The sequence below is a fragment of the Trematomus bernacchii genome, unplaced genomic scaffold (assembly GCF_902827165.1).
Source record: "Trematomus bernacchii unplaced genomic scaffold, fTreBer1.1, whole genome shotgun sequence".
Classification (NCBI taxonomy): domain Eukaryota; kingdom Metazoa; phylum Chordata; class Actinopteri; order Perciformes; family Nototheniidae; genus Trematomus; species Trematomus bernacchii.
The window spans coordinates 9,729,602-9,750,341 of NW_022987593.1; the positions used below are offsets into that span (position 1 = coordinate 9,729,602).

Genomic DNA, 20,740 nt, shown 5'->3' on the forward strand with positions numbered 1-20,740 from the left:
CAGATTGTGCTGGCTGCGTCTCCGCCTGCCTCGTTTGGGAGCGTGCCTGGGCCCTCCTTCTCAGTAACCTTGGTTTGCCCCCTCTGTTTGTGAATTCCTGCCGCTCCACGAGGACCACACTGTCCCCGGGAAAATGTCTTTTGGCAGCCGGCAGCTGGACGCACCGGTGGGAAAGTGAAGAGAACGCTCAGATCGTCTTTCAGGCAAATAAATAAAGCTTGATTGTAGCGTTTCACCTTAAGAGTGATTTAGTGAGTGGACAAAAGTGAAGAGCTGGAGTGTGTCTGTTATTTATAACACGCTGCAGGTCAAGAGTCACGAACAAGGCACGTTTGATGATAAATAATCTGTCACATTTTAGATACACATAATTACCAGTTAGGAGAAAGACAGCTTATCTTATCTTATCAGCAGCACTTATCGTTATGCTGTGTTATCCTGGTTATGATTGGTGCGTTAAGTTTCACTGAGAACAGTGATTGGTGTTTCAAGTCCTACCAGAGGTTGCGATTGGTGCGCTGAGAAGCCTTAGGTTTCACGCTGTGGCGGTGTTTTGTGTCTGCCAACACCCAGACTCTGGAGTGTTTAGCCTTCACTGCGAGATCCGCTGTCGAAGGAATTTCATGGGTTTGAGTATTTTTTCGTTATGTCTCTCCATCTCTCTTCATACTCGCCTCTACTTCACTCAATTTTGTCTAAAAACATAGTTATTTGTGGTGTGGCGCTGGATAGTTGGTGGTTTTCGGAGAGGCTGTATTATTCCAGTATTAGGTATGTAGTCTTTCACCATAATGTTATAAGAGGCTTCCTTGGCTTAAAATATCAGATAACTTAAAATGGTATGAACATTAGTATCCTCCCAGTATTTTTCAAGGTCTGAATTTCAATAGAGTTACTGTTTGGAGCTTTGATAATCTATTGTATATAAAACAGTGCTTCATTTAAAGGGGGAAATGCGTTTACTGCTCATAAAGGGAGTAATGCTGCTTAAGTAAAATCATTTGTATAAAATATTTTGTGGCTCCAGAAGGAGCTGCGCAAATTGAATTCTGTCTGATAAACATGGGTTGGGTCTGAAGAATACAAGTCTGAAGAATGAAAAGAAATCTGAAGAAATGTGGAGTTCAGTTCCAGTTATCTCTGCATGAGGCTTGAGGCTACATGAGCCACTGCTAGCATACCATACGCAAATCAAAATGTGTGGTTTGAATGGTGGGCTATACAGACGCCAGGTTTTGATAAGCAAGAAGAATGTGTAAAATAAAAAAGACTGCAGCGGTGATTTTGTTTAAACTGTCCATGTGAGTCTGTCAGTGTTACAATGAGTGCGAGGAAAAATATGTGGAGTACTATTTTAATATAACAATACTAATATGTATATTTAATTTAATATATATTTATTTGAAAGAAACCTTTTTTTTTTTATCTGTAATTGTTTTAACCTGTAAACCTGCTATTTTAATATTTTGTACCCTTTTAATTTCAGGGCAGATTAGTAAATAAATAAATTATTGGAAACAGACAATAAAATCACCAGCTTTCATAATACATTTCTTTTTTTTAAATAAAACTTTCAATTTTTTTGCTTTTTAAATGTTGGAATTAGCTTTTTCTTTTTACTATCCATGTTAGTCGGATTTTGACTTTTCAGACAAAAGCACGACATTTGTAATTCTGGGAATTGTAATGAGCTTTTTTGACTGCTTTCTTAGACTCAATGGCAAATGGATTAATAGTAAATAGTAATACTGAAAGTTATTGACACTTTAATCCATAATGAAAGCAATCGGTAGTTAATTTTGAACCTGCTGCCCTGTTCATCTGTCCTCCTGCGTGCCTGTCTGCCCACATCGTGCTGAGTCTTCCGCCTGTCTGTCTGTTTGCTTGACGGTCCACTGTGTCACAGCGCTACTAATGGCCATTGCTGAGCCAGCCACTTTCTAAATGACACCCTCCTCCACTCAATACAGCTGCCCTGCAGTTACGCACTCACTCCTCTCCCCCTTTTCTCTTCTCCTCCCTTCAGTCTCCACCACTTCCTCTCATGCACAACACAGTGGCTTCCCTCCCTCGTGTTTCCACTCAACATGCCTTTTGACGAAAGTACCCCATCTTGTCTGACACTCACACACTTTCATACATCACATATCAGCGGCTGAATGACTGGCAGTGAGCGACTGGAGCATCTTCTCCCCGCTGTTAGCAGCACCAACAGGAGGACTCGTTCGTTCATCATTCATTCCTCTCTCTACCCTTAAAAAAAAAAGAGTTTTTTTTCTCTCCCCCTTCACACCACACCCTTTTCCCTTTAAATCATCTTTATCTTGTTGTGTGTGTGTGTGTGTTTGTGTGTGTGAAAGCAGCAGAGGGTGGCGTAGCACATTTCCTCTTTTGTAAGACGGATCTGTAGGAAACACATATGGAAGCCAAATTGAGTTTGGCCTAAGTTTGACTACAGCATCCCTGCCAGACTAAATCCTGGATCAAAACACACTCCTGATCACGCTCATTCTCCACACACACAGCTCTCCAACCTCTGCATACCCCAGGTGCAACTTGTATTTACACTCTTTTCACATTAGCTTGAACACATTTGTCAATCCATACCTACATTTATAAAAGCAGTTCACAGAGGTCTTGAAGGGGCCATATTATGCTTATTGGGGTTTTCTCTTCCTGTAGGGTGTTATACAGGTGTTTGGGCATGTGAATGGTCTGCAAGGGATAACATCCAAAAGTTCCCCTTGGAGGGAGTTTTTCTATCCCACCCCCCCCCACCCCCCACCCCTGCCTGAAACGCCTTGATTAAACTCCTTCTGTGTATATCCACAACATAATGACATCACTATGTAACACTTGCGCTTCTGTTAGCTATCGCTCCAACAAATTGTACATGATAGGCTAAGGGGCGGGACAACCAATCAGAGCAAACTAGGCTCTGGTTTCAGACAGAGGGTGAAAAGAGGTGCTGCAGCACAGGCAGTATGAGGAAAATAAACAGCTTTTTGAACATTAAGAGCTTTTAAAAATGTCACAATAGAGGCACAAAGTACAATTATGAACCTGAAAATGAGCATCATAAAGTCCCTTGCCAAAATCAATACACTATTGAATCACAAAACATGCACAAAAGCAAATATTAACATCAAGCAATACAACATGCAGTCAAATCAATATATTATTTCTTTATACATGCACAGTCAACATTTGTTTTCCTTTAATTGAATTCAAGTCTACAGGTCTTTCCATGCCCGTGAACCGAGTTGACATGTACTGTAAGACCTACACTAGTTAATCACCAAACCTTAACACATTGGGACATTCATTATAGTACAACTTTTGTACTCATTGCATACTTTCTTCACTAAAGAGCCAATAAGAAGTTCAGCCAAACTTAGAAAACAGAGACGGGATCTTTTATGGATGGGCGAGGACTGATTGAAGATTTGTGAAATTGAGTTTCACAAAGGTGTTTCAGAGATTCATAATAATGCAAGGAATTTTTACTAGCTGTGAATACATTCCTTTTCCGTTTGTTTAATAGAGTTAATCCAAAAGAGTTGTTTGATGTTTCTATGAGATGTTTGTAAAATATTTTGTAAAAGGGTATAAAAGTGAAACCAATAAAAAATAGTTAGGCATGTGCAAAAAGAAAACTTCTGATGTGCTAAGAAGGTCACCTATTGTAGCAATCAAGAAAAACTAATGTCGTTCAAGTTACTATATACTTTCTTTTTATTACCTTTTTTTTTTACAGTGGATACAAAAAGTAATTGCAACTAACATAAATATAACTTCCACATTGTAAAGGAGAAAAACTTAACCAAGCGACCAAATCGACCAAGGCGAAGATATTGTCTTTTAACATCACATTACATTACATGTCATTTGTTAGACGCTTTTATCCAAAGAGACTTACATACATTCAGTACTGTGGACAATCCCCACAGGAGCAATTTGGGGTGAAGTGTCTTGCCCAGGGACACAACGACATGCTGACTGCAGTGGGACTCGAACTTGCTATCCCCTGATTCCAAGTCCAGCACACTACCCACTGAGGTTGAAGAAAGCTGCTCTGGTTTGCATGGTCTGTTTGAAGATAACTAGTATTATTCTCAGAGGAAAAACAGTGGCACTAGACAAGACTGGATATTTGTTTCATCCGCACTTTACTGTCCTTGGGCCACACACACTCACAAAGTTCCCCCCTTTAAAGTTCATTGGTTAATCGGTCCAGCATCCTAAAAGATGGTGGTGGCAACATTTTGGCACTGGCAGCTCATAACTGGATTGCTGTAATTATTCATTGGGAGAGTGATGCCTTCCAGGGGCTGAAGATTGATTAGGTTTGATATGCGACTTAGTGTAATCTGTCTTTGACCGGGGCTCCTGTCCAAATTGGCAGGAATAATAAAAAGAGAGGAAGTTATTTTTAAAGAGAAAGGGAGAAACGAGTGAGTAAATGAAGCTGGAGGTGGGTGGACAAAGGGAAGAGAGAAAGATTGAAGCATATCCCGTGTCATCTCTCTAGTGGTGCCTTTCGCCATACACAAACCATCAATCTGCAAACAACAACAGCGGGGAAACCATTTTGTTTACAGTTGAGCAAAGCCACTACGCTAAAATACAGCACCTCTTGTTGTACGTGTTATTGTGTACTTAGCTCAAAGTGTTAGTCTTAAAAGAACATTTGTGGGTATTATTTTTTATTCATGCCTTGCTTGTTTTGCCAGCCAGACCAAGGCGATCCTCGGTTGTCTCATTTTCCACGACTAAAGTGTGTCTTCAGTTAATCCTCCCGTGTAAGCATGGCAGAACTTAAAAGGCTCTGATTAGGCTGTTGTGTCCCACAGGTTGGCTAGATATAAACTCGTGACACACTCACAGTGCCCATACATACCCCGGAGACCTCTCTTTGTGTTAATTAAAGGAGTCTCAACTGCAATTAGCAGGCTTTACAATGAGCGTGCTCACAGATAGACACATTCATGGGCACACAAACACCTACACACACTGAAACAGATACATCCAAACCATGCGCACATTTATGGGCCAACAAACACTCTTTACATTTCCTTAAGTATTATTGTGCTATTGCATTTTGCTTTGGGGTCAGCGTTACCGGATAGTTCATGCTGTCTGCTGTTGATAGTCTCAAAGATGTTTAAATGTGACAGCTGTGACTTACATGGCCAACTGAAGATGTAATGCAGCAAAACATCTTGATTTACTCTATTCTTGATGCCTCAAATCTGGTTTTCTTAAAAACTGAATTGTCATCATCGAGCATTAAGTGTCATTTTCTCGTGTACTTATGCAGGGATCTGCCTCATTTTGTTGGAACTGTTGCTACTGTGAAGAATTAAAATCACCGAACCAAACTATTCTTTGTGTATTATGCAATGCAGAGAGTTTTTATTTTATTTATTAAAGGTTTTAGTCATACATCACTTCTCCATAAAATTGGCTTTTTGGAGTTACTTTTGACTTTATAAATAGTTGGTACGAAAAACGTTTGTCAGCGGTCTATTGTGGGGGACTAAATTATATTCAACTATTCTATTATACCTGGTTAAAGGCAGAAAACAAACAGGACAATCTCAAAACTTGAGGACTGCCTGCACAACTAAATACTTTTCAAGTTAGTTTTATGATTTTTAACTGAAAAGAGACTTATTTTTTGTTTGTTCAATGGCCAATGTCTTGTATCCAATCGGATGGAAGCCAACAAACTAAGCAGGGAGTTGCTGTGCTCCTCTCCCCATTAGACCTAAACATAGAACTGGGTCCATGGTGGCCAAATGGCCCATCCTCCTGTCTCCGTATGTACCAAATTAGAGCCGAGCTGTCCCAGTGTGCTCCAGCCTGGTCTTCAGGAAATCAAGGCCAGGTGGAACTTAAGTGAACGAAGCCCCACTTTGGCACATTCTAGCTGGGGAGATGGTGGCAAGAGCAAGGCCCCCCTGGAGCTTGTCAGATGTTTTTGAAAGGACACCCACACACATACAAAGGTGAGAATAACTCCTCGCTGATGTTCACACGGGCCCACAGGCGGGATAGGTGCTGTCAACTCTGTGGCAAAGCAGCTTAGCCGCTCCACTCCCATATTTACTTATTTATTGGCAGCAATGGCTGCGATGACAGGGCCACTCACTCTCAGAAAGCCTCCCAGGCTCCACGACGTCCCTTCAAGCGGTAGCGTAACATTTTTAAGAGCCCCGGGCCTGGTTTGATGATTTTGACGTGAATTAGCGTGTAGTCGAGTTGTCGGGTGCATTCAGGGGGCTAACTGTTCTAATGTGTTTATCCGCTTGCCTTTCGAGTCTCTGTGTGTCTCAAAGCGAAGCGAAGTGTCACTTAATAATTTAGTCTTTGGTTACGTCCCCCTCGCCATCCATCCATCCATTCACAGCCCTTTATGTCTTGCCTCTGGGAATGCGTGGGCCATCCCCTCTGCCTCTCAGGGAGTGATAGAACGAGCAGAGACAGGTGACAGAATCCGGTGTGGTGGGGTGTAAGGACAAAGTGAGAAAGATTGACTGCGGGAGAAAGGGAGGCCGACAGCAGGGTGAACATAAACGCTCAGAAACAGACACGAATGAAAGGAGCATGAGGTGATTTATGAGTGATAGGAAGGTAATGAACAGCAGCCACTTTTTGGAATCTAAATGTTCAAGATGAAGGTTCATTAGACAAAAACTCATGTCCATTCTGTCATTAAATCTGCCTTACGTGTCCTCTGTATTAAAGAAATGCAACGCAGACACGCACAATGGAATAAACACCCATGCCTTACACACAAACACACACACAGCTGGGCTTCTGGCCTCTGTGCATGCCAGATGTAGACATTTCTTTTCTTTTTTCTCTCTCTCTCTCATCACGGTTTTTTAGACTAATAGGTTTTTGTTCTCGGTGGAAGTGGTTCTAAGGCTAGAGCGGGAACTCAAAGCCTGCACGCCAAACCTGTGGCTATGGTTGTAATAATCAAATAATGTAACTTGGCCACGTGTAAGAATGTGTGTTAATACACCAGAGCTTTCAACAAAGTCCCTCAATGCCAGTGGCCTCCTATATACTTTAATATGACTTGATGTTCACTTAACCCCCCCCTTCTTCCTTGTAATTGAAACCTGATGGTGGAATAATAATCGTTTCTTCATATTTCTTCCTGCTTTTTGCATTCACTTAGCTGGGTTTTGCCTGGGCTGTTGGAAAGTATTCAAGAGATTTTCAAAAGGGGAGGGCATCGCAATGGGCATTACACTTACAACCTCTCCAATAAGTACACGTTTTGATGCACTGGTTGTTTGGTGCATGTAAACATGTTTAAAAAGAAAGATATATCCCTTTTAAAGCTGCTGTTCCTATACTTCTTTCATACACACAGCTGGAAAAGGATTAAGAGAAAAAGGATGTTCCGGAAGTAGGAATCGGATCTTCTTATTTGTGATTAAAATGATCGTTCCTCGCAAGTGAAGACCCAAACAAAAGCTTTGTTGCCTGTCTGCTAAGTGGTTTTTCCACCACAGGATGATTTGTGTGACATTTATTTGGGAGTTTTGTTTGGCGGGAGTGAGTCACAAGTGTTTGTGTGTTTGTCGTGTTGTTAGCGGTTATGCTCCTTGTCATGTGTGCGCCATAAATAAAAGGCTCCCCTGGCTAATGTAACCCACATGTGTTTTTGGTTCCTACTTCTCTCAAGGCTCAGCATTTGTTTTCGGGGAAGATTCAAGATGGTACACACTTTTGTGAGGTCATTGATTTTAATTTTTTTTATTGCAAAAGCAGTCTAGGACTTCCCTGTTACTCACAAAGGCTAACGTTTGATTCTCATTGCTTCACTACCTCACCACTTAGCAGATGCACAGCTGCTTGGTGTTGACCTCTCTCAGCACACAGTCATACAGGCTCACATATTAGACAGATAAATCCCTCTTAGGTTGGATTTCTCTCTCAATTCTACAGAAATTAGTAATTTGCCATATTGGACCAAACATAAGATGACCCTAACCACAAGACGACTCGCCATTTTCCAACATCTGGTTTGGGAAATAGGCTTGTCCTGGAGAGAAAAGAGTGCTCATCCTTGAGGCTGTTGCTCTCGTAAAAGTAAAGTATGAAATATTTCCAAAAAAAACAAATGTAAATCCCACTTTTAAGGAGCCTGTCTAACACTCACATTTTTGAAAGTGGGTATTAACTATTGCCTGTTAGCATTTTTCAGACTTTCTTTTTTAGCTCATCAAATTATGACACCAGTCGGCTACTAAATATACAGTATTATTTGGTCCCGGTTCAGTCCTTAGTTTTCATTGTCAGGAATTTACTTCCAAGACATCAAGTTGCAACAGCCAACTGTTTACATAGTGAGTAAATGCTGTTAAAGTGGGAAATAAAAAGTTGTTTAACATTAAAATGTTTCAACTCGGGGAAAACTAACATGAACTCAAACACAGTGTGTCTTATATTGTTTTTATTTATTAGTCTCTGAGGAAAAGAGAAAGCGATACAGTGATCACTGACCACTTCTTCAGCGATAACGTCAGCTACACAATGTAAAACATATCGGAAACTCTTGTAACCTGGGAACACACAAACACTTGAAGGAATGGGTAACTCCTACATTAAGGAATTAACAAAACTTGTTAGCCTTGCTACATTTAGCCTGAAGACAACCCACAATGCAGCAGTCTCTGCAGCCAGTTAGGTGACTTTCCTCAATTATAACACTATCATTTTATATCTACTGCTTTGCGGGCCACTAAGGTATTTTTTTCTGGTTCGGTATTCCGGAACAGACAGAATTCCTCCAGCAAACACTTGTATGTCATCCAAAAAAAACCACTATCAATACACTCTCTTTTATCCGGGCCTCAACGAGAGCAGAAAGTGTTCCAGTGCATGTCAAAGGGAGGTAAAGATGTATTAGTGAGGTCAAGATGGAAAGAAGTCTGAGGGCCATGAGAGAAGAAGGGTAAAACATAATAATGAGAGACGGAGAGATGGGAAGTTAGCAAAGAGAAGGACTTAGTCAAACTATCAGTGCTGGGCTGGGTGGAGGAGGTGTTGGAGGGGGGGCTTTACAATGGGGGCGCTGGCAGGGTTGCCACAGCAGCGTTCCGGATGGGCAGGCGGTCTCCTCTCAGGGGGTGAGGGGGGGGACGTGGGGCTGTCAGGGAGCCTGGCAGGTAGAGACACAACGCCCTGTGACTGGGGGGGAGCACGGGTCAGTGAGAGAGGACAGGAGCGAGGGGATGGAGGCAGTGAAGGGGTGAGGTGGAGGCCTGTCTGATGAGGTGAGAAGAGAGAGAGAGCAAGGGGAAGGAGACATGAGGGAAGTAAATGAGGGTGGTGGAGGAGAAGAGCAAGAGATGATTAGAAGAGAATTATCCAAGTGTGAGCGTGGATGACGTTGGAGTTCGAGGAGGAAATAAGAGGAAGGGAAAGCAGAGGGAGGGGTGTAGAGTGCCCCGATATACCCTCCGCCAAGTCTTCTTCTTCCCATAAAATATCCCTACACCTATTGACTCATTTGTAACACTTTCCCTGACGTGCCACACTCTTACAGAGCAGCTAAAAAAGGATCCTATGTCAGAATGTAAACAATCTTTATATAAATGTTCATTTATGTGATATTTGTCTGATATCTTCAAGTCCTGGTGGGATCAGAGAGTCGAGTTATAGAACATCAGCGTTTTAGAGAAGCACAAATGAACTTTTCCCTCATTCCTCTGTACAGTGAAAGTGTCCGCATAATATATTCCAACACCTATTCATGCCAGAATCACATTGTAGAAGCAAATGTATTTTGGGTAAAATTGTATGCAAGTTCTGGTTGGAAAATCAGGGTGCTCAAAGTTTTGGTAGGTCATAGTCAGTTTGAGGAATCCATGTATGCTTTAGGGCAATATGCAATATTAAAATACACTGTCAAAAGAGTTCAACATATCTTGTTGATGTATTTGTTTGCTTTGTAGCCTAACTGCATCAAAAGTACATTACAAAATACACATTAGCGTATTACTTTGGATTAACAAAGAGCCTGTTAGTGTGAGAGCCAACTAAAATAGGTGTGAGTGCGTTCTCTGTGTGTGTGTGTGTGCGTGTGCGTGTGCGTGTGTGTGTGTGTGGCTACACTTGTGTACCAGTGCCTGCTGTTGTTTTAATACAATTGTAGTTTCTTTCTCCTGACCTCATGAGTGGAATCTTCCCTTCTAAGAAAAATAGAATTAGCACGTGGAGCACTTTATACATAACAAGTGTCATTAGGTCAGGAATTGCCAAATAGGCATCAGGAGTGTGTGCTCTCAGCCATTAACCTTTGTGACTACCAATAGAGTTCAACATCTTAAATAACTCTGACTTGAAGAAGACACTCCACTGTTATTTCCCCCCCCCCTCGTCTTTTCACAAAGGTGCACTTATTAGTGGAGGCCAGATTGCAGTCTGTGACACAGACAATCATGTGGCTCTCTAACGTTTCTCTGAGACCTTTGGGTGCCCTCTCTGTGTCTTTCTCCCTGTCTCCCTCTCTGCGTTATCACAAGTGGAGGGCTGTTCCTGTCTGTGTCATATGATGTCTTGTGGCCCTTCAGTGGTAGCAGAACAGTGACAGTGCTATCCCTGTGCCATCTGATCGACACGCCATTCCTTGTCACATGCACACTCTGAACTCTAGATGTTTCTCACAGAAACCCAAAGTGAACCAGCATCCTCCTCATCGACCTTTTCTACTGGCCTTAATCACTTGTTTTCTGCGGCACATAATCACCATCACTGCACAAATTATGTTGTCCCACTTTGCTTTCCCTCTGCCCTCTGATTCTGTCCTTTCCTTTAGTGTGTAAAAGGCCAATTTGAGTTGTGTTTTGCTCAGTTGGGATTTTATACCATGAAAAATGACCCCCCCCCCCGCCTTTTTTTTTAAAATAGAGAAAAGAAAATGCACAAAAGTAACGCAGATGACAAGCATTTTAATGATGACTTTTCGAGATATTCTGCATCAGTTTTGTCCTCTATGTTGTTCGCATTGAGTGTCTCACTTTGCATAGAAAATGAAACACAAGGCACTTTGCCTCTCCGGATTTAAGAGGGGACAGAGTGTGTGGAAAGGAGAATTGGTTCTCTTGAGACTGGTCTAACTACTCAGTGCTGTCGCAACCAATTTCTGGGCTATTTGACCCATTAGATGTGAATGTTTGGGAAATAAAAAGGCAGTGCTGAGAGGTTTGATGGGGAAAATAATGTTGGCTTAGTGAGGAAGGATGCCTTCTGAAACACAGTTGTAGCTTAAGAAAGAAAGTGCAACATGACGACAGGAATATTTTTAGTCTCACTTTTCCCCTGTGTTCATTGCTGACATGCTCTGTAGGTGTTATAATATTTAACACAGTCATCTTTTTAAGCTGTAAAATAATTGTAATCTCTTTAGATCAGGGCTAATTACAACTCGTATTCTTAACTTGAAGTATATTAAAAAATCAATTACCGAAAAGTTTATATATTACATTATCTTACTCCAAATAGTATATCAGTTAAAAGCTAAGTTCAAATAGTTGCAGTAATGCAGTACACAGACCTGACTGTCCTGGCCCTTATCACAAATATGTGTTGACTACTGACATCCTCCATTAGAATATCAGTGATGGGGAGTTACTTATAAATGTATAGTATCATCAATCAGAAATGTAGGCTTTGCTCTGTAACTCTTCAATCTTGACAATCCCCCTCTGACTGCTGGGATTGTAGGATTGTGTGTGTCGCTGGGGAATAAGGATGCCATGGCAGAGCTTTAACCTCATGCACACTCTGTATTGATCCAAACAAGGCTCAGTGGCTGTTGCTACAGGCGGCCTGCACTCTGTCCTACAGACTGTCACCAGTCAGTGGCTGCTGAGGAGAACTACAACACATCACACACACACATCAGCCTCTGGGGCTAACACACTGCCACCAACCCTGACCTCCCCTCCTGCCTCACCCAACCACCCTCACTCCCCCCCCCCCGCCACCACCCCCTTTTTTCTTGCCCTTCTTTCTCTACCTCACTTTTCCTCTAATGAGTTGCAACACTGATAACGAGCCTGATGATCTTCCATTGATTCGGCTATCACTTGCTTGTCTGGTAATTGATCCGTAGCTGAGCCTCTAGTTAATTATATGGGCTTCGACATGGACCCCTGCCCCGGGGGGAATTCTCAAGTCCTGCACAATAATAGTTTTAATAAAAGGAGCCTGCGAATCTCCTGCATCCTTCTTTTTTTTCTACCCTCTTCCTGCTTCCTCTGATTTTCTTTTTAATCTTTCCATTTCCTCCCTGTTTCCCTCTTACATCTCCGGATTTTTTTACTTCTGGGTGTCTTTCTCGTTTCCTCTGTCATCACGGCCATTACCATCAGCAGAGGCAAGGGGTGGGGGGAGGAAGGGAAGGGGAAGAAAAAGAGGTAAGCAATATTGGCAGAGTCCAGTCCTCCCTCCCACAAATAACAGCCATTAACCAGCCAGGTCAGAAGCTGAGCCACCAGCTTGACTTGAAAAACTGAGTGCCACTCTAAAAAAAAACCATGGACTCGCACATTTACAGACCAGAGGGAGGGAGTTAGAGAGGGAGAGGAGGAGAGGCGCGAGCGGGAAAGCAAAAAGGAACCTCGGCCGCTAAATTGTCACTTAACATAATTTGCATAAGCCTCGTGCATTACCTTTTCACAAAGTTGTTAAGAGCAGAGCGTGTGGACAGGAGGTGACACAGTACACCTTTTACGACAAGGCATGCTTCTGACAAAACACAGGCCACTTTGAAAAGGATGAATGAAGAGAAGAATAGAACAAAAATAAGAGAGAGAAACATCACAGGAGACAAAGCAAAGGAATAAGATGAGGGGTGGGAGAGAGAAAGGAGTGAAGATGTAAATTGAGCTTGAGACAAAAGACACAACTGCACATTTGCAAAGTGCTAAGACACACTGTACTTTTCCCTCTGCTGGCGGAAATCTCTTGCACATAACAGTAAGGACAGATGTCATCATCTCAGCAGAGGTTAACAGTATACTGCCATTAGTACATCGCACAAAAAGGCTTTTAACAGACGACCAAGTGCCCGTGTGCAGCAATTTAACACAACATCTGAAGCGACTTTCTATATCAGGAGCCATTTAATGTTGCCAGGGAGAGAAGTTCTCTCTCAGTCCCTCTCTCTTTTGTTCCTTGGCGGGGGGAGAGATCACAGTGACATCTCCCTCTCGCTGCGGACTCAGGCACCTGGTCTGTCATTTCTCTAATGATGGTGGGGTGAAAAGACCGGGCTGCAGAAGAGGAGACGGGAGTTTAAAGGAGAAGGAAAGGAGAAGGAAAGGAGGGGGTGGTGGTGGTGGTGGGGGGGGGGGATGTCTTCATTGTTTGAGACGTGTCCTATGCTCTGTCAAAGGAAGAATAGATCTGCTTCCTCCAGTTTTATCCTCCTGTGTGTCTTTTCCTCCACGTCTGCCTCCCTTTACTCCTCCATCCCTCACTGTATTCCCTTACCTTTGCTGCTGTGGGGACCAATTTGGCTAAAATGGAACCTCTTCCTCATTTTTTTCTTAATTAAAATCTGAGAGCCTCCGCGGGGGGGGGGGGGGGGGGGGGGTTTACTCCGAGTGTGTGTGTTTTGTGTGCGTGTGAGTGTGTGTGTGAGTATGCATGCTGGTGGCAGATTGCCTGCGTTCCATTAGTCTTTCATTAGAGTGGGAGAAAATCAAACAAAGGCACCAGATTTGTACAGATATAACAAGTCTATTGATAGTTGTTGTTTTTTTCTTTTTGCTTGTTTATTTGTGCCCTACAAACAGAGTCATTTTCAGCTCTGATTAAAAACCTTTCTGTGGCGTATAAAAAAAGCATTTGTCTGATTTCCAAACAAAGAGCAAATACTTGATAACAATCTGACACAATAATGCTTGTCTTCAAGATGTTTTTTCTTCAAGGTAAGAGGCTCCTTAGCTTAGTGCCGTGTGTGTGTGTGTGTGTCGGCATGGTCCCTCAGGAGGACTGAAAGTTGCTCTGAGACGTGCCGGCCGCTCGCAGCGCAAATGGTAATAAGGCAGGGGGACAAACGCTCCCCCCACCTTCCCCTGCTCTTCGATGGCGCTTTGCCCCCACCTCTCCCTCCTCCTTAGCAGAGGAGGGGTGTGTGTATGTGCGAGTGAGGAAGCGTGCAGCGCGATGTCATTGAGCATCTCAGAGTGGAGCAGCACAGTTGACTCAGTTGAGCTTGCACCGGCCCCGACACACACACACACACACACACACACACACACACTCGCTCGCTCGCTCTTACATGCTCTGGCTCTTGCACACACACATACAGAGAGGCTCTCAGTTCCTCAGCGGCTGCAGCGGAGTACAGAGGAGTCAGAGAGAGAGAGAGAAGCAGGGAGAGAGGGAAAGAGCGAGGACAGGCGGCACGGTAACGGACGTCGAGAGAGGGACACAACCTCAGAGAGAGAGAGAGAGTAGCTTAGGGAGAGAGAAAGGGAGAGAGAGAGAGAGAAACGGGAGGCAGGGAGAGCTGGATAGCTGGTGGCTCACTCCCACACCTCATCTTCACTTTGCTGGGACAGGCACAGAATTGATGGTAAGAGACATTCATGCATTTTATTGGCTTTATTGCTTTAAAATACTCTTTTTACGGGACTTTTTTTGTATTGACTTTTTTTTTTTTTATGTTGGAAAGATTTTGTGTGAAACTGTTTTATTTACGTTTCACATTTAGTTGTTTGTCTGCTGTTTTTGATTCACTCTGAAGGACACATTTTATATTTAAGACCTACTTATTATATTGTAAAAAAAATATAGAAAATATTTATTTCATAGATTACATAGGTTGCTAATATTTGTTTTGATCCTTATGTGTGCATGTGTTCAGTGTTGCGTGTGCAGCTCCAAGGTTGTTCAACTTTTGCTTACTTTTTGGAATGTATTCAATATTAGAGCACTTCACATCTGAATGTTTGCATGCAAGTGACTGTGTTTCAAAGTGTGTGTTTGTGTTGGGTCCATGTCCAAGTCCAAAATGAGTGACAGATGGATTAAAGCAAAATCTGAGGCCACGGGCAGCAGCATCAGAAACACCTCCTTGCTTAATTCCCATACCCCCCTCTTTTTTGATTTTTAACCATTCTTGCTCATTCTCACCGGCCCCCCTCCTCACCTCCATCCTTCCTCACCTCCTGTGCACCGCTCGTCTTGCCCTGTCCAAGACGAGGCCCCCCGAGGAAATTCACTGCCCTCTTTTTCTTTCTTTCTTCTCAAGAATTAACTCCACACACACTCATCCGCCACCAGAGCTGCCAAGAAACCTCACACACACATCTCTACTCTCACTGTTATCCTCCCTGAGAAGCAGGACCAGTGAGAGACGGAAAAAAGGCAACACGACCCCAAAAGAACCCACCTTCACTGACTTTTTTTTCCCCCTTCTCTCCTCCTTCACACTCCCAAATCCCTCCCTCCCTCTCTGTCTCTTCCTCTCTCTGTCTAAGTCCAAGGAGGCAGACTTGGATGTGAGAGGCAGTGAGTGCGACACGGTCCCACAAGAGCCCAGCACAGACCCGGAGCCGCCCAGGCCGCCTCCAGTTAAGGCTAACGGACCAGAAGGCACCTCTGGCGTTTGCACGAGCATCCCCTCCAGTAGCAACAGTAGCACCACCACCAGCGGCAGCGGCAGCAAAAGTGGTCTGGGTGGCATTAGCATCGTTAGCAGCAGCGCTGAGGGAGCAGGCGAAAGCTCCATGCAGTTCAGCACCAGACCGCCTAGTGCTGAGCAGCCGGGCTTCATGGGGACATGGCAGCAGCAGGGCACTGACAGCAACCTCCTCTACAGAATGTCCCAGCAGGTATGTCAGCCTTACCCTTCATCCTCTGCATCTTCCCTCTTTCTCTCTCTAAATATTCTCAATCTAAATTATTCAAGAACCAAACTTTTATATTTCTACTTGTGGTGTATGTTCAAAATGTTGCTGTTTGGATTCCACTACCTCTAGTCTGTGTGTGAAAAAGAGAGTGTTTGCATGTGTGTCTGAAGGTGTGTGTAAGGGGTAGGTGGGTGGATGTGAGCATTGTTTTGTTTGTGATATTTTAAATTAAGAATCCGTAAATATAATTGAAATGTTGCCTCTTTTTTCCCACTTTTGGAATATATCAGATTTGATGTGTATCATTATGTTGTTGTTCTACACACACCATGTCTGAGTGTTTTCATTCATGCAGCCAGTGTGTGTGTGTGTGTGTTCCTTTTGATTTTAGTGTTTCAATGCATGAATCATTTTCTATCCCATAAAACAAGTACAAATATCATATTTTGTGTATTTATAAAAACACACATTTTAATGCAAAATGTGCACAATATCAGATAATTCGTTTATTTCACCGTTTGATGGATTATCATATGTCCGGACTCATTACATACATGCTTAGGTGTCCGTAATTGGTCTATGAGCGGTGTGGAGTTTAAAAGCAAAGCAATAGCAGTGTTTTGGTAACCCCAGTGCCGATAAAGGCTCGGGAAGGGGCCCCCCTCTGGGACCGGCTAATTGACTTCATGTGGCCGAGGCAGGAAGCCCCTTGCGCGGCTACAGAACAGCAGAGGAGCCGTGCAAGAACACAGGCTCGGCTGGAAAAGCAATGATGATAACGGATAGCCTGCACCGGCTGAGCAAAGTCCACATTTCCTCCCGACATGCCTCGCCTGTTATCGTGGATGTTACACTGAATTCCTCTGTAGTTTAATAGCTTTTTAAGTTTTTATATTCTTTCAATCAGCCCTCGAAGTTAGAGAGTTATTTTTAAGAGACGCGGTGTTTTGTGTCCGGTAAGGAACAGGGAAGAGGAGTGAGAGTTTGTGCGTTAAGTGTGTGTGTGCGTCCGTTCGCGCGCACGTGTGTGAGGGGGAGACAGTAAAGATAGAGGATGGTTGTTATGTTGCAGTTAATCATAGCGGGTCCTCCGTACCTTGCACGTGCTGTTACGCACTGAGGCCACAGCGGCTCTTGCGCAACAGCCGCGGCTCCGTGTTGGAAATGATGAGAAACTTATTCTGTCACCTTGACGGTATTTACAGCCCGTATAGTTTACGGTTTTTTTTTTAATCCCAGAGGTGTAATCGAGAAGGCGAAACTGATGTGTTGAGACTATAACATCCCACAGTTATGGAACAGGCGATCACATTTCTAGAAACATTTTCCCGATATGGTGTGTGTTTCTAAATGAAATATGGTGTGTGTTTCTAAATGAAATACAGTTTAGGTTTTCTTGCATTTCAAGCAGCCTAATCTCTCTCAAAGATTATATTTATAAAACGATTGCACCCCTGCACTTTGCATGCAAAATCCTACATTTTTTACAAGCTTGTTTTCTTAGATTTTCCGATCATTCAAACTATTGATAAGAGATTTGGAGGAGCCTCTTCTCTCCTCCCGTATATGAAGCAGGTGGATCATGGGCCCCTGCGCTCAGCATCAGCTGGGACCCCACGTTTGCATCCCCAATCCTTTTTACAAATGCGCACCGTTGTTTCAATATAATCAGCTTTGGGACTCGGTGTTATTTATCCTTCCTCGCACCACTTAGAAGACATCTTCCCATGTTTAGTAGGCATGACATAAATTCTCCGAAGGAAGCCTGTTCCTTGACAGACTCGCCTTCTTGGAATCTAACCGATAATGACTTTGTGTTTGCCGAGGCTGGCGCACCCTGGGGTGTTGGTGGAGAGAAATGCGTTATGGGCTCGTGTTTCAAAACCTCCACTCTCTCCCTTAAAGATCAACTAGGTGACACGAGGGATGCGGGATTTCATCGTTGTTAGGCCAAATTATATTTCCATCTGATCGATGGAGACGCAACACAGCTCTGCGCACTGCGTATAGGACAGGGCATCACTAACACAAACATTTGGAAAATCCTTGTAAATCACATACAAAGGCAATGATTTAGAAATGAGAAAATATCACTTTAACATCAATTCTGTTATTTTCAAGTGACATCGATAAGCTCATGCTCAGCAGATGTCTGATCATCTGTAAACATCAGTGACCGATGAAAGTAAAACACATTTTAAAGCAAAGATTTACATTTTCAAATTATAAATCAGAAGATGTGATCTTGTTTTCTTTGTTTTAGCTGTGTTTGATAACGTAATCGAGCTACGAAAAGCAGCACCTGTCTCAACCAGCGTAAAGGAAATTAACACAATGTCAATTTGAAAACAAATGCCACCTCAATATTTATTTATTTCCTTTGTGTATATCCTTATATTCAAGACGATTTCGTGTATTTTATATTTCGCCTGTAATTGTAAATTATTTTGCAATTCATAAATGTATGCATTTTCAATTATACGTAGATGTTTTAAGGACTATGAAACATTTCCCCCGTCATATTTTGGCTAGAGGGGATGCAATTACAAATTGGAGAACTGATCAAACATAAGGATGTATTAAATATTTGTTCTTATGTTTTATTAAGTTTGGGGTGTTAAGATTGCATATTGATAACCTAAAATCTACATGCAATTGCTTTCTATTATTGCATTTTTCTCTAAATTAACGAAATAAACAACAGTGGCGATTAAGGCACGAGTGCAGGCGAATGATTTACACCTTTCACAACAGGCCTTAATAGGCTTTTAATCTTTGAATAAACTTGATATTTTTTACCAAACCACATAGCAGGAGATTCACAACCTTCATAATGCACGCAGATGTGTCAACAGGAAACAACAAGAGCAGCATGCAATTTAAATGAAATCAATGGAATGGATTCGATAAATACTGCCTATTTTCTCAGCTTCCTAATGTTCAGAAATCGGTTTTACAAAACACTGCAAGTGAGAACTTTCATAATTGTTTTTATGGGGGAAAAAATACAAACATTAATTAGGAGTTGAATTATTTCCCAGGCATTACGGAGTGATAATATTTGGAGCCTTAATTGACCCGCTGCTGTACATGCGAGGCTATGAATATCGACCCTTGCAAGTTAAAAAGCCCGGAGTTAAGTGATACGACGAGCCTAATTGGTTCATCAGGGATAATTCCTGCACAATGCAGCAGCCGTAGGCCGCGTCGGTTTATTTCATTATTATTTCCTTCTCCGCTTCAACTCGGAGCAACGTGGGAACAACTCGTAAAAATGTGCCTTAACCTCCACATGAGGATCTGGTGCTGCCACCCAGGCTCACAGCACAGAACCGAGAGAAAGAGCAGAAAAATCAGGGTATGACTATAATCCAAAGAATATCTCTAAAAGAGCCCCTCTCTTTTCTTTTTACAAGGGTGTAACGCGGCTTCCTCTGAAGTGCGACATGTCGACTATGGGCCGAGACCTGGAAGAGGTGCAGCTCCTGTCTGCTTAGAGCTCCATCTCACACGGACACTCTAATATAGATAGCAGGTTTTATAATGTGCACAAATGCAGAAAAAAAGTGAATGCAGAATTTTGCATTAAAATAATATAAACCGTTTCTTCAAATATAAGGTTTGGATTCAAATGCATTTTGCAAACTTCTAGATTTGTATGTTGATATCAAAACCTGACACACAACAAGCCTGCATTATTTTCCTTTCCCTCATATCATACATTTGAAAATGAAAAATACAAAGCATAAGCAAAATGGTTGTTATAAAAAACATATTTATGGTATATAGTCATAGTTATTTTTCTTTCTATTCAAAAAAATATTCTGTGGCAAAATAGATGTTTTTTTTATTGAAAAACTGAATTGTTGATCGTAAAAATATGTTGACTTTAATTCTACTCGGAATTTTCTAAAGTCTTTCCCAGCCTTTCTTTAATATTTCCGCGTTTTCATTTCTCGTTTTACTTCTGATTACAATCATTCTGCTTGATTTTCACTTCTTCAATTTTTTTGGTTAATGCATTGCAGCATTTTCAATCCTGTCTGTGTGTTACTGTAAACCTCTGACTGCAGTTAGCTCTCAGGACATGATGACAGACTATTAGTGCAATAACATGCGCTGCTTTGTTTTGTCTGACTGAAGAAATGAGGTTGATATTATCCTCTTCAGAGCAGATCACAGAATGCGCTAATCTGTCTATTAACACACTGATACACTTACAGTAGTGAGTGTGTGTGTGTGTGTGTGTGTGTGTGTGTGTGTGTGTGTGTGTGTGTGTGTGTGTGTGTGTGTGTGTGTGTGTGTGCGCGCATGTGTTTTACACAGTGTGGTACAGGCATGTTGGATGTTGCATATGTGGTGCATATGCATTGCTTCTTGCCATTGTGTGGGACTGGGAAGCAGTGATTTGATGCATATGTGTAGAATTATCCACAGTCAGTGAGTGTGTGTGTGTCGTTAAACTCAACTGTTATTATTTCCATGTCTGTCTTTGATGGGTCGTTGCACACAGAGCATATGGATGCCTATATGTTCATGTATCTGGTGTCATGTGTCATGTGTGCATGAGTGTGTGTGTGCTCGGACACTGAAGTTTACGTATGCATGCGTGCGTTAAGGCGTTTGTGTCTGTGCTTTAGCCATTTATTTTTCTGAGTGGGTGGCTAAATTCTCATATGCCAGTTATGTGAGTGTGCGTGAGGGAAAGAGAGCGAGCGTGTGCAGTTATGCAGGTGTGTGTCCTCTCCCTCTGAGTGTGTGTTTCTGTGTGTTGGCTCTGGCTCCATGTGTGTGTGGGTGCGAGGTGAAGTGTCTCTTGGCTGGCCTTGGCTGGAGAGCTGGAGGAG

The 20,740-nt window shown here is 42.6% G+C and overlaps 1 protein-coding gene across 1 annotated transcript in view; it reads left to right on the forward strand.

Annotated features, from left to right (window-relative positions):
• The first annotated feature begins 14,298 nt into the window (after window positions 1-14,298).
• The window catches only part of bnc2 (basonuclin 2), a 92,865-nt gene continuing 86,423 nt past the window's right edge, over window positions 14,299-20,740 (forward strand). The window contains 2 exon segments of the mRNA XM_034130149.1: window positions 14,299-14,614; window positions 15,522-15,875. Of these exon segments, the coding sequence (XP_033986040.1) occupies window positions 14,318-14,614; window positions 15,522-15,875 (651 nt within the window). The 5' untranslated portion in view covers window positions 14,299-14,317.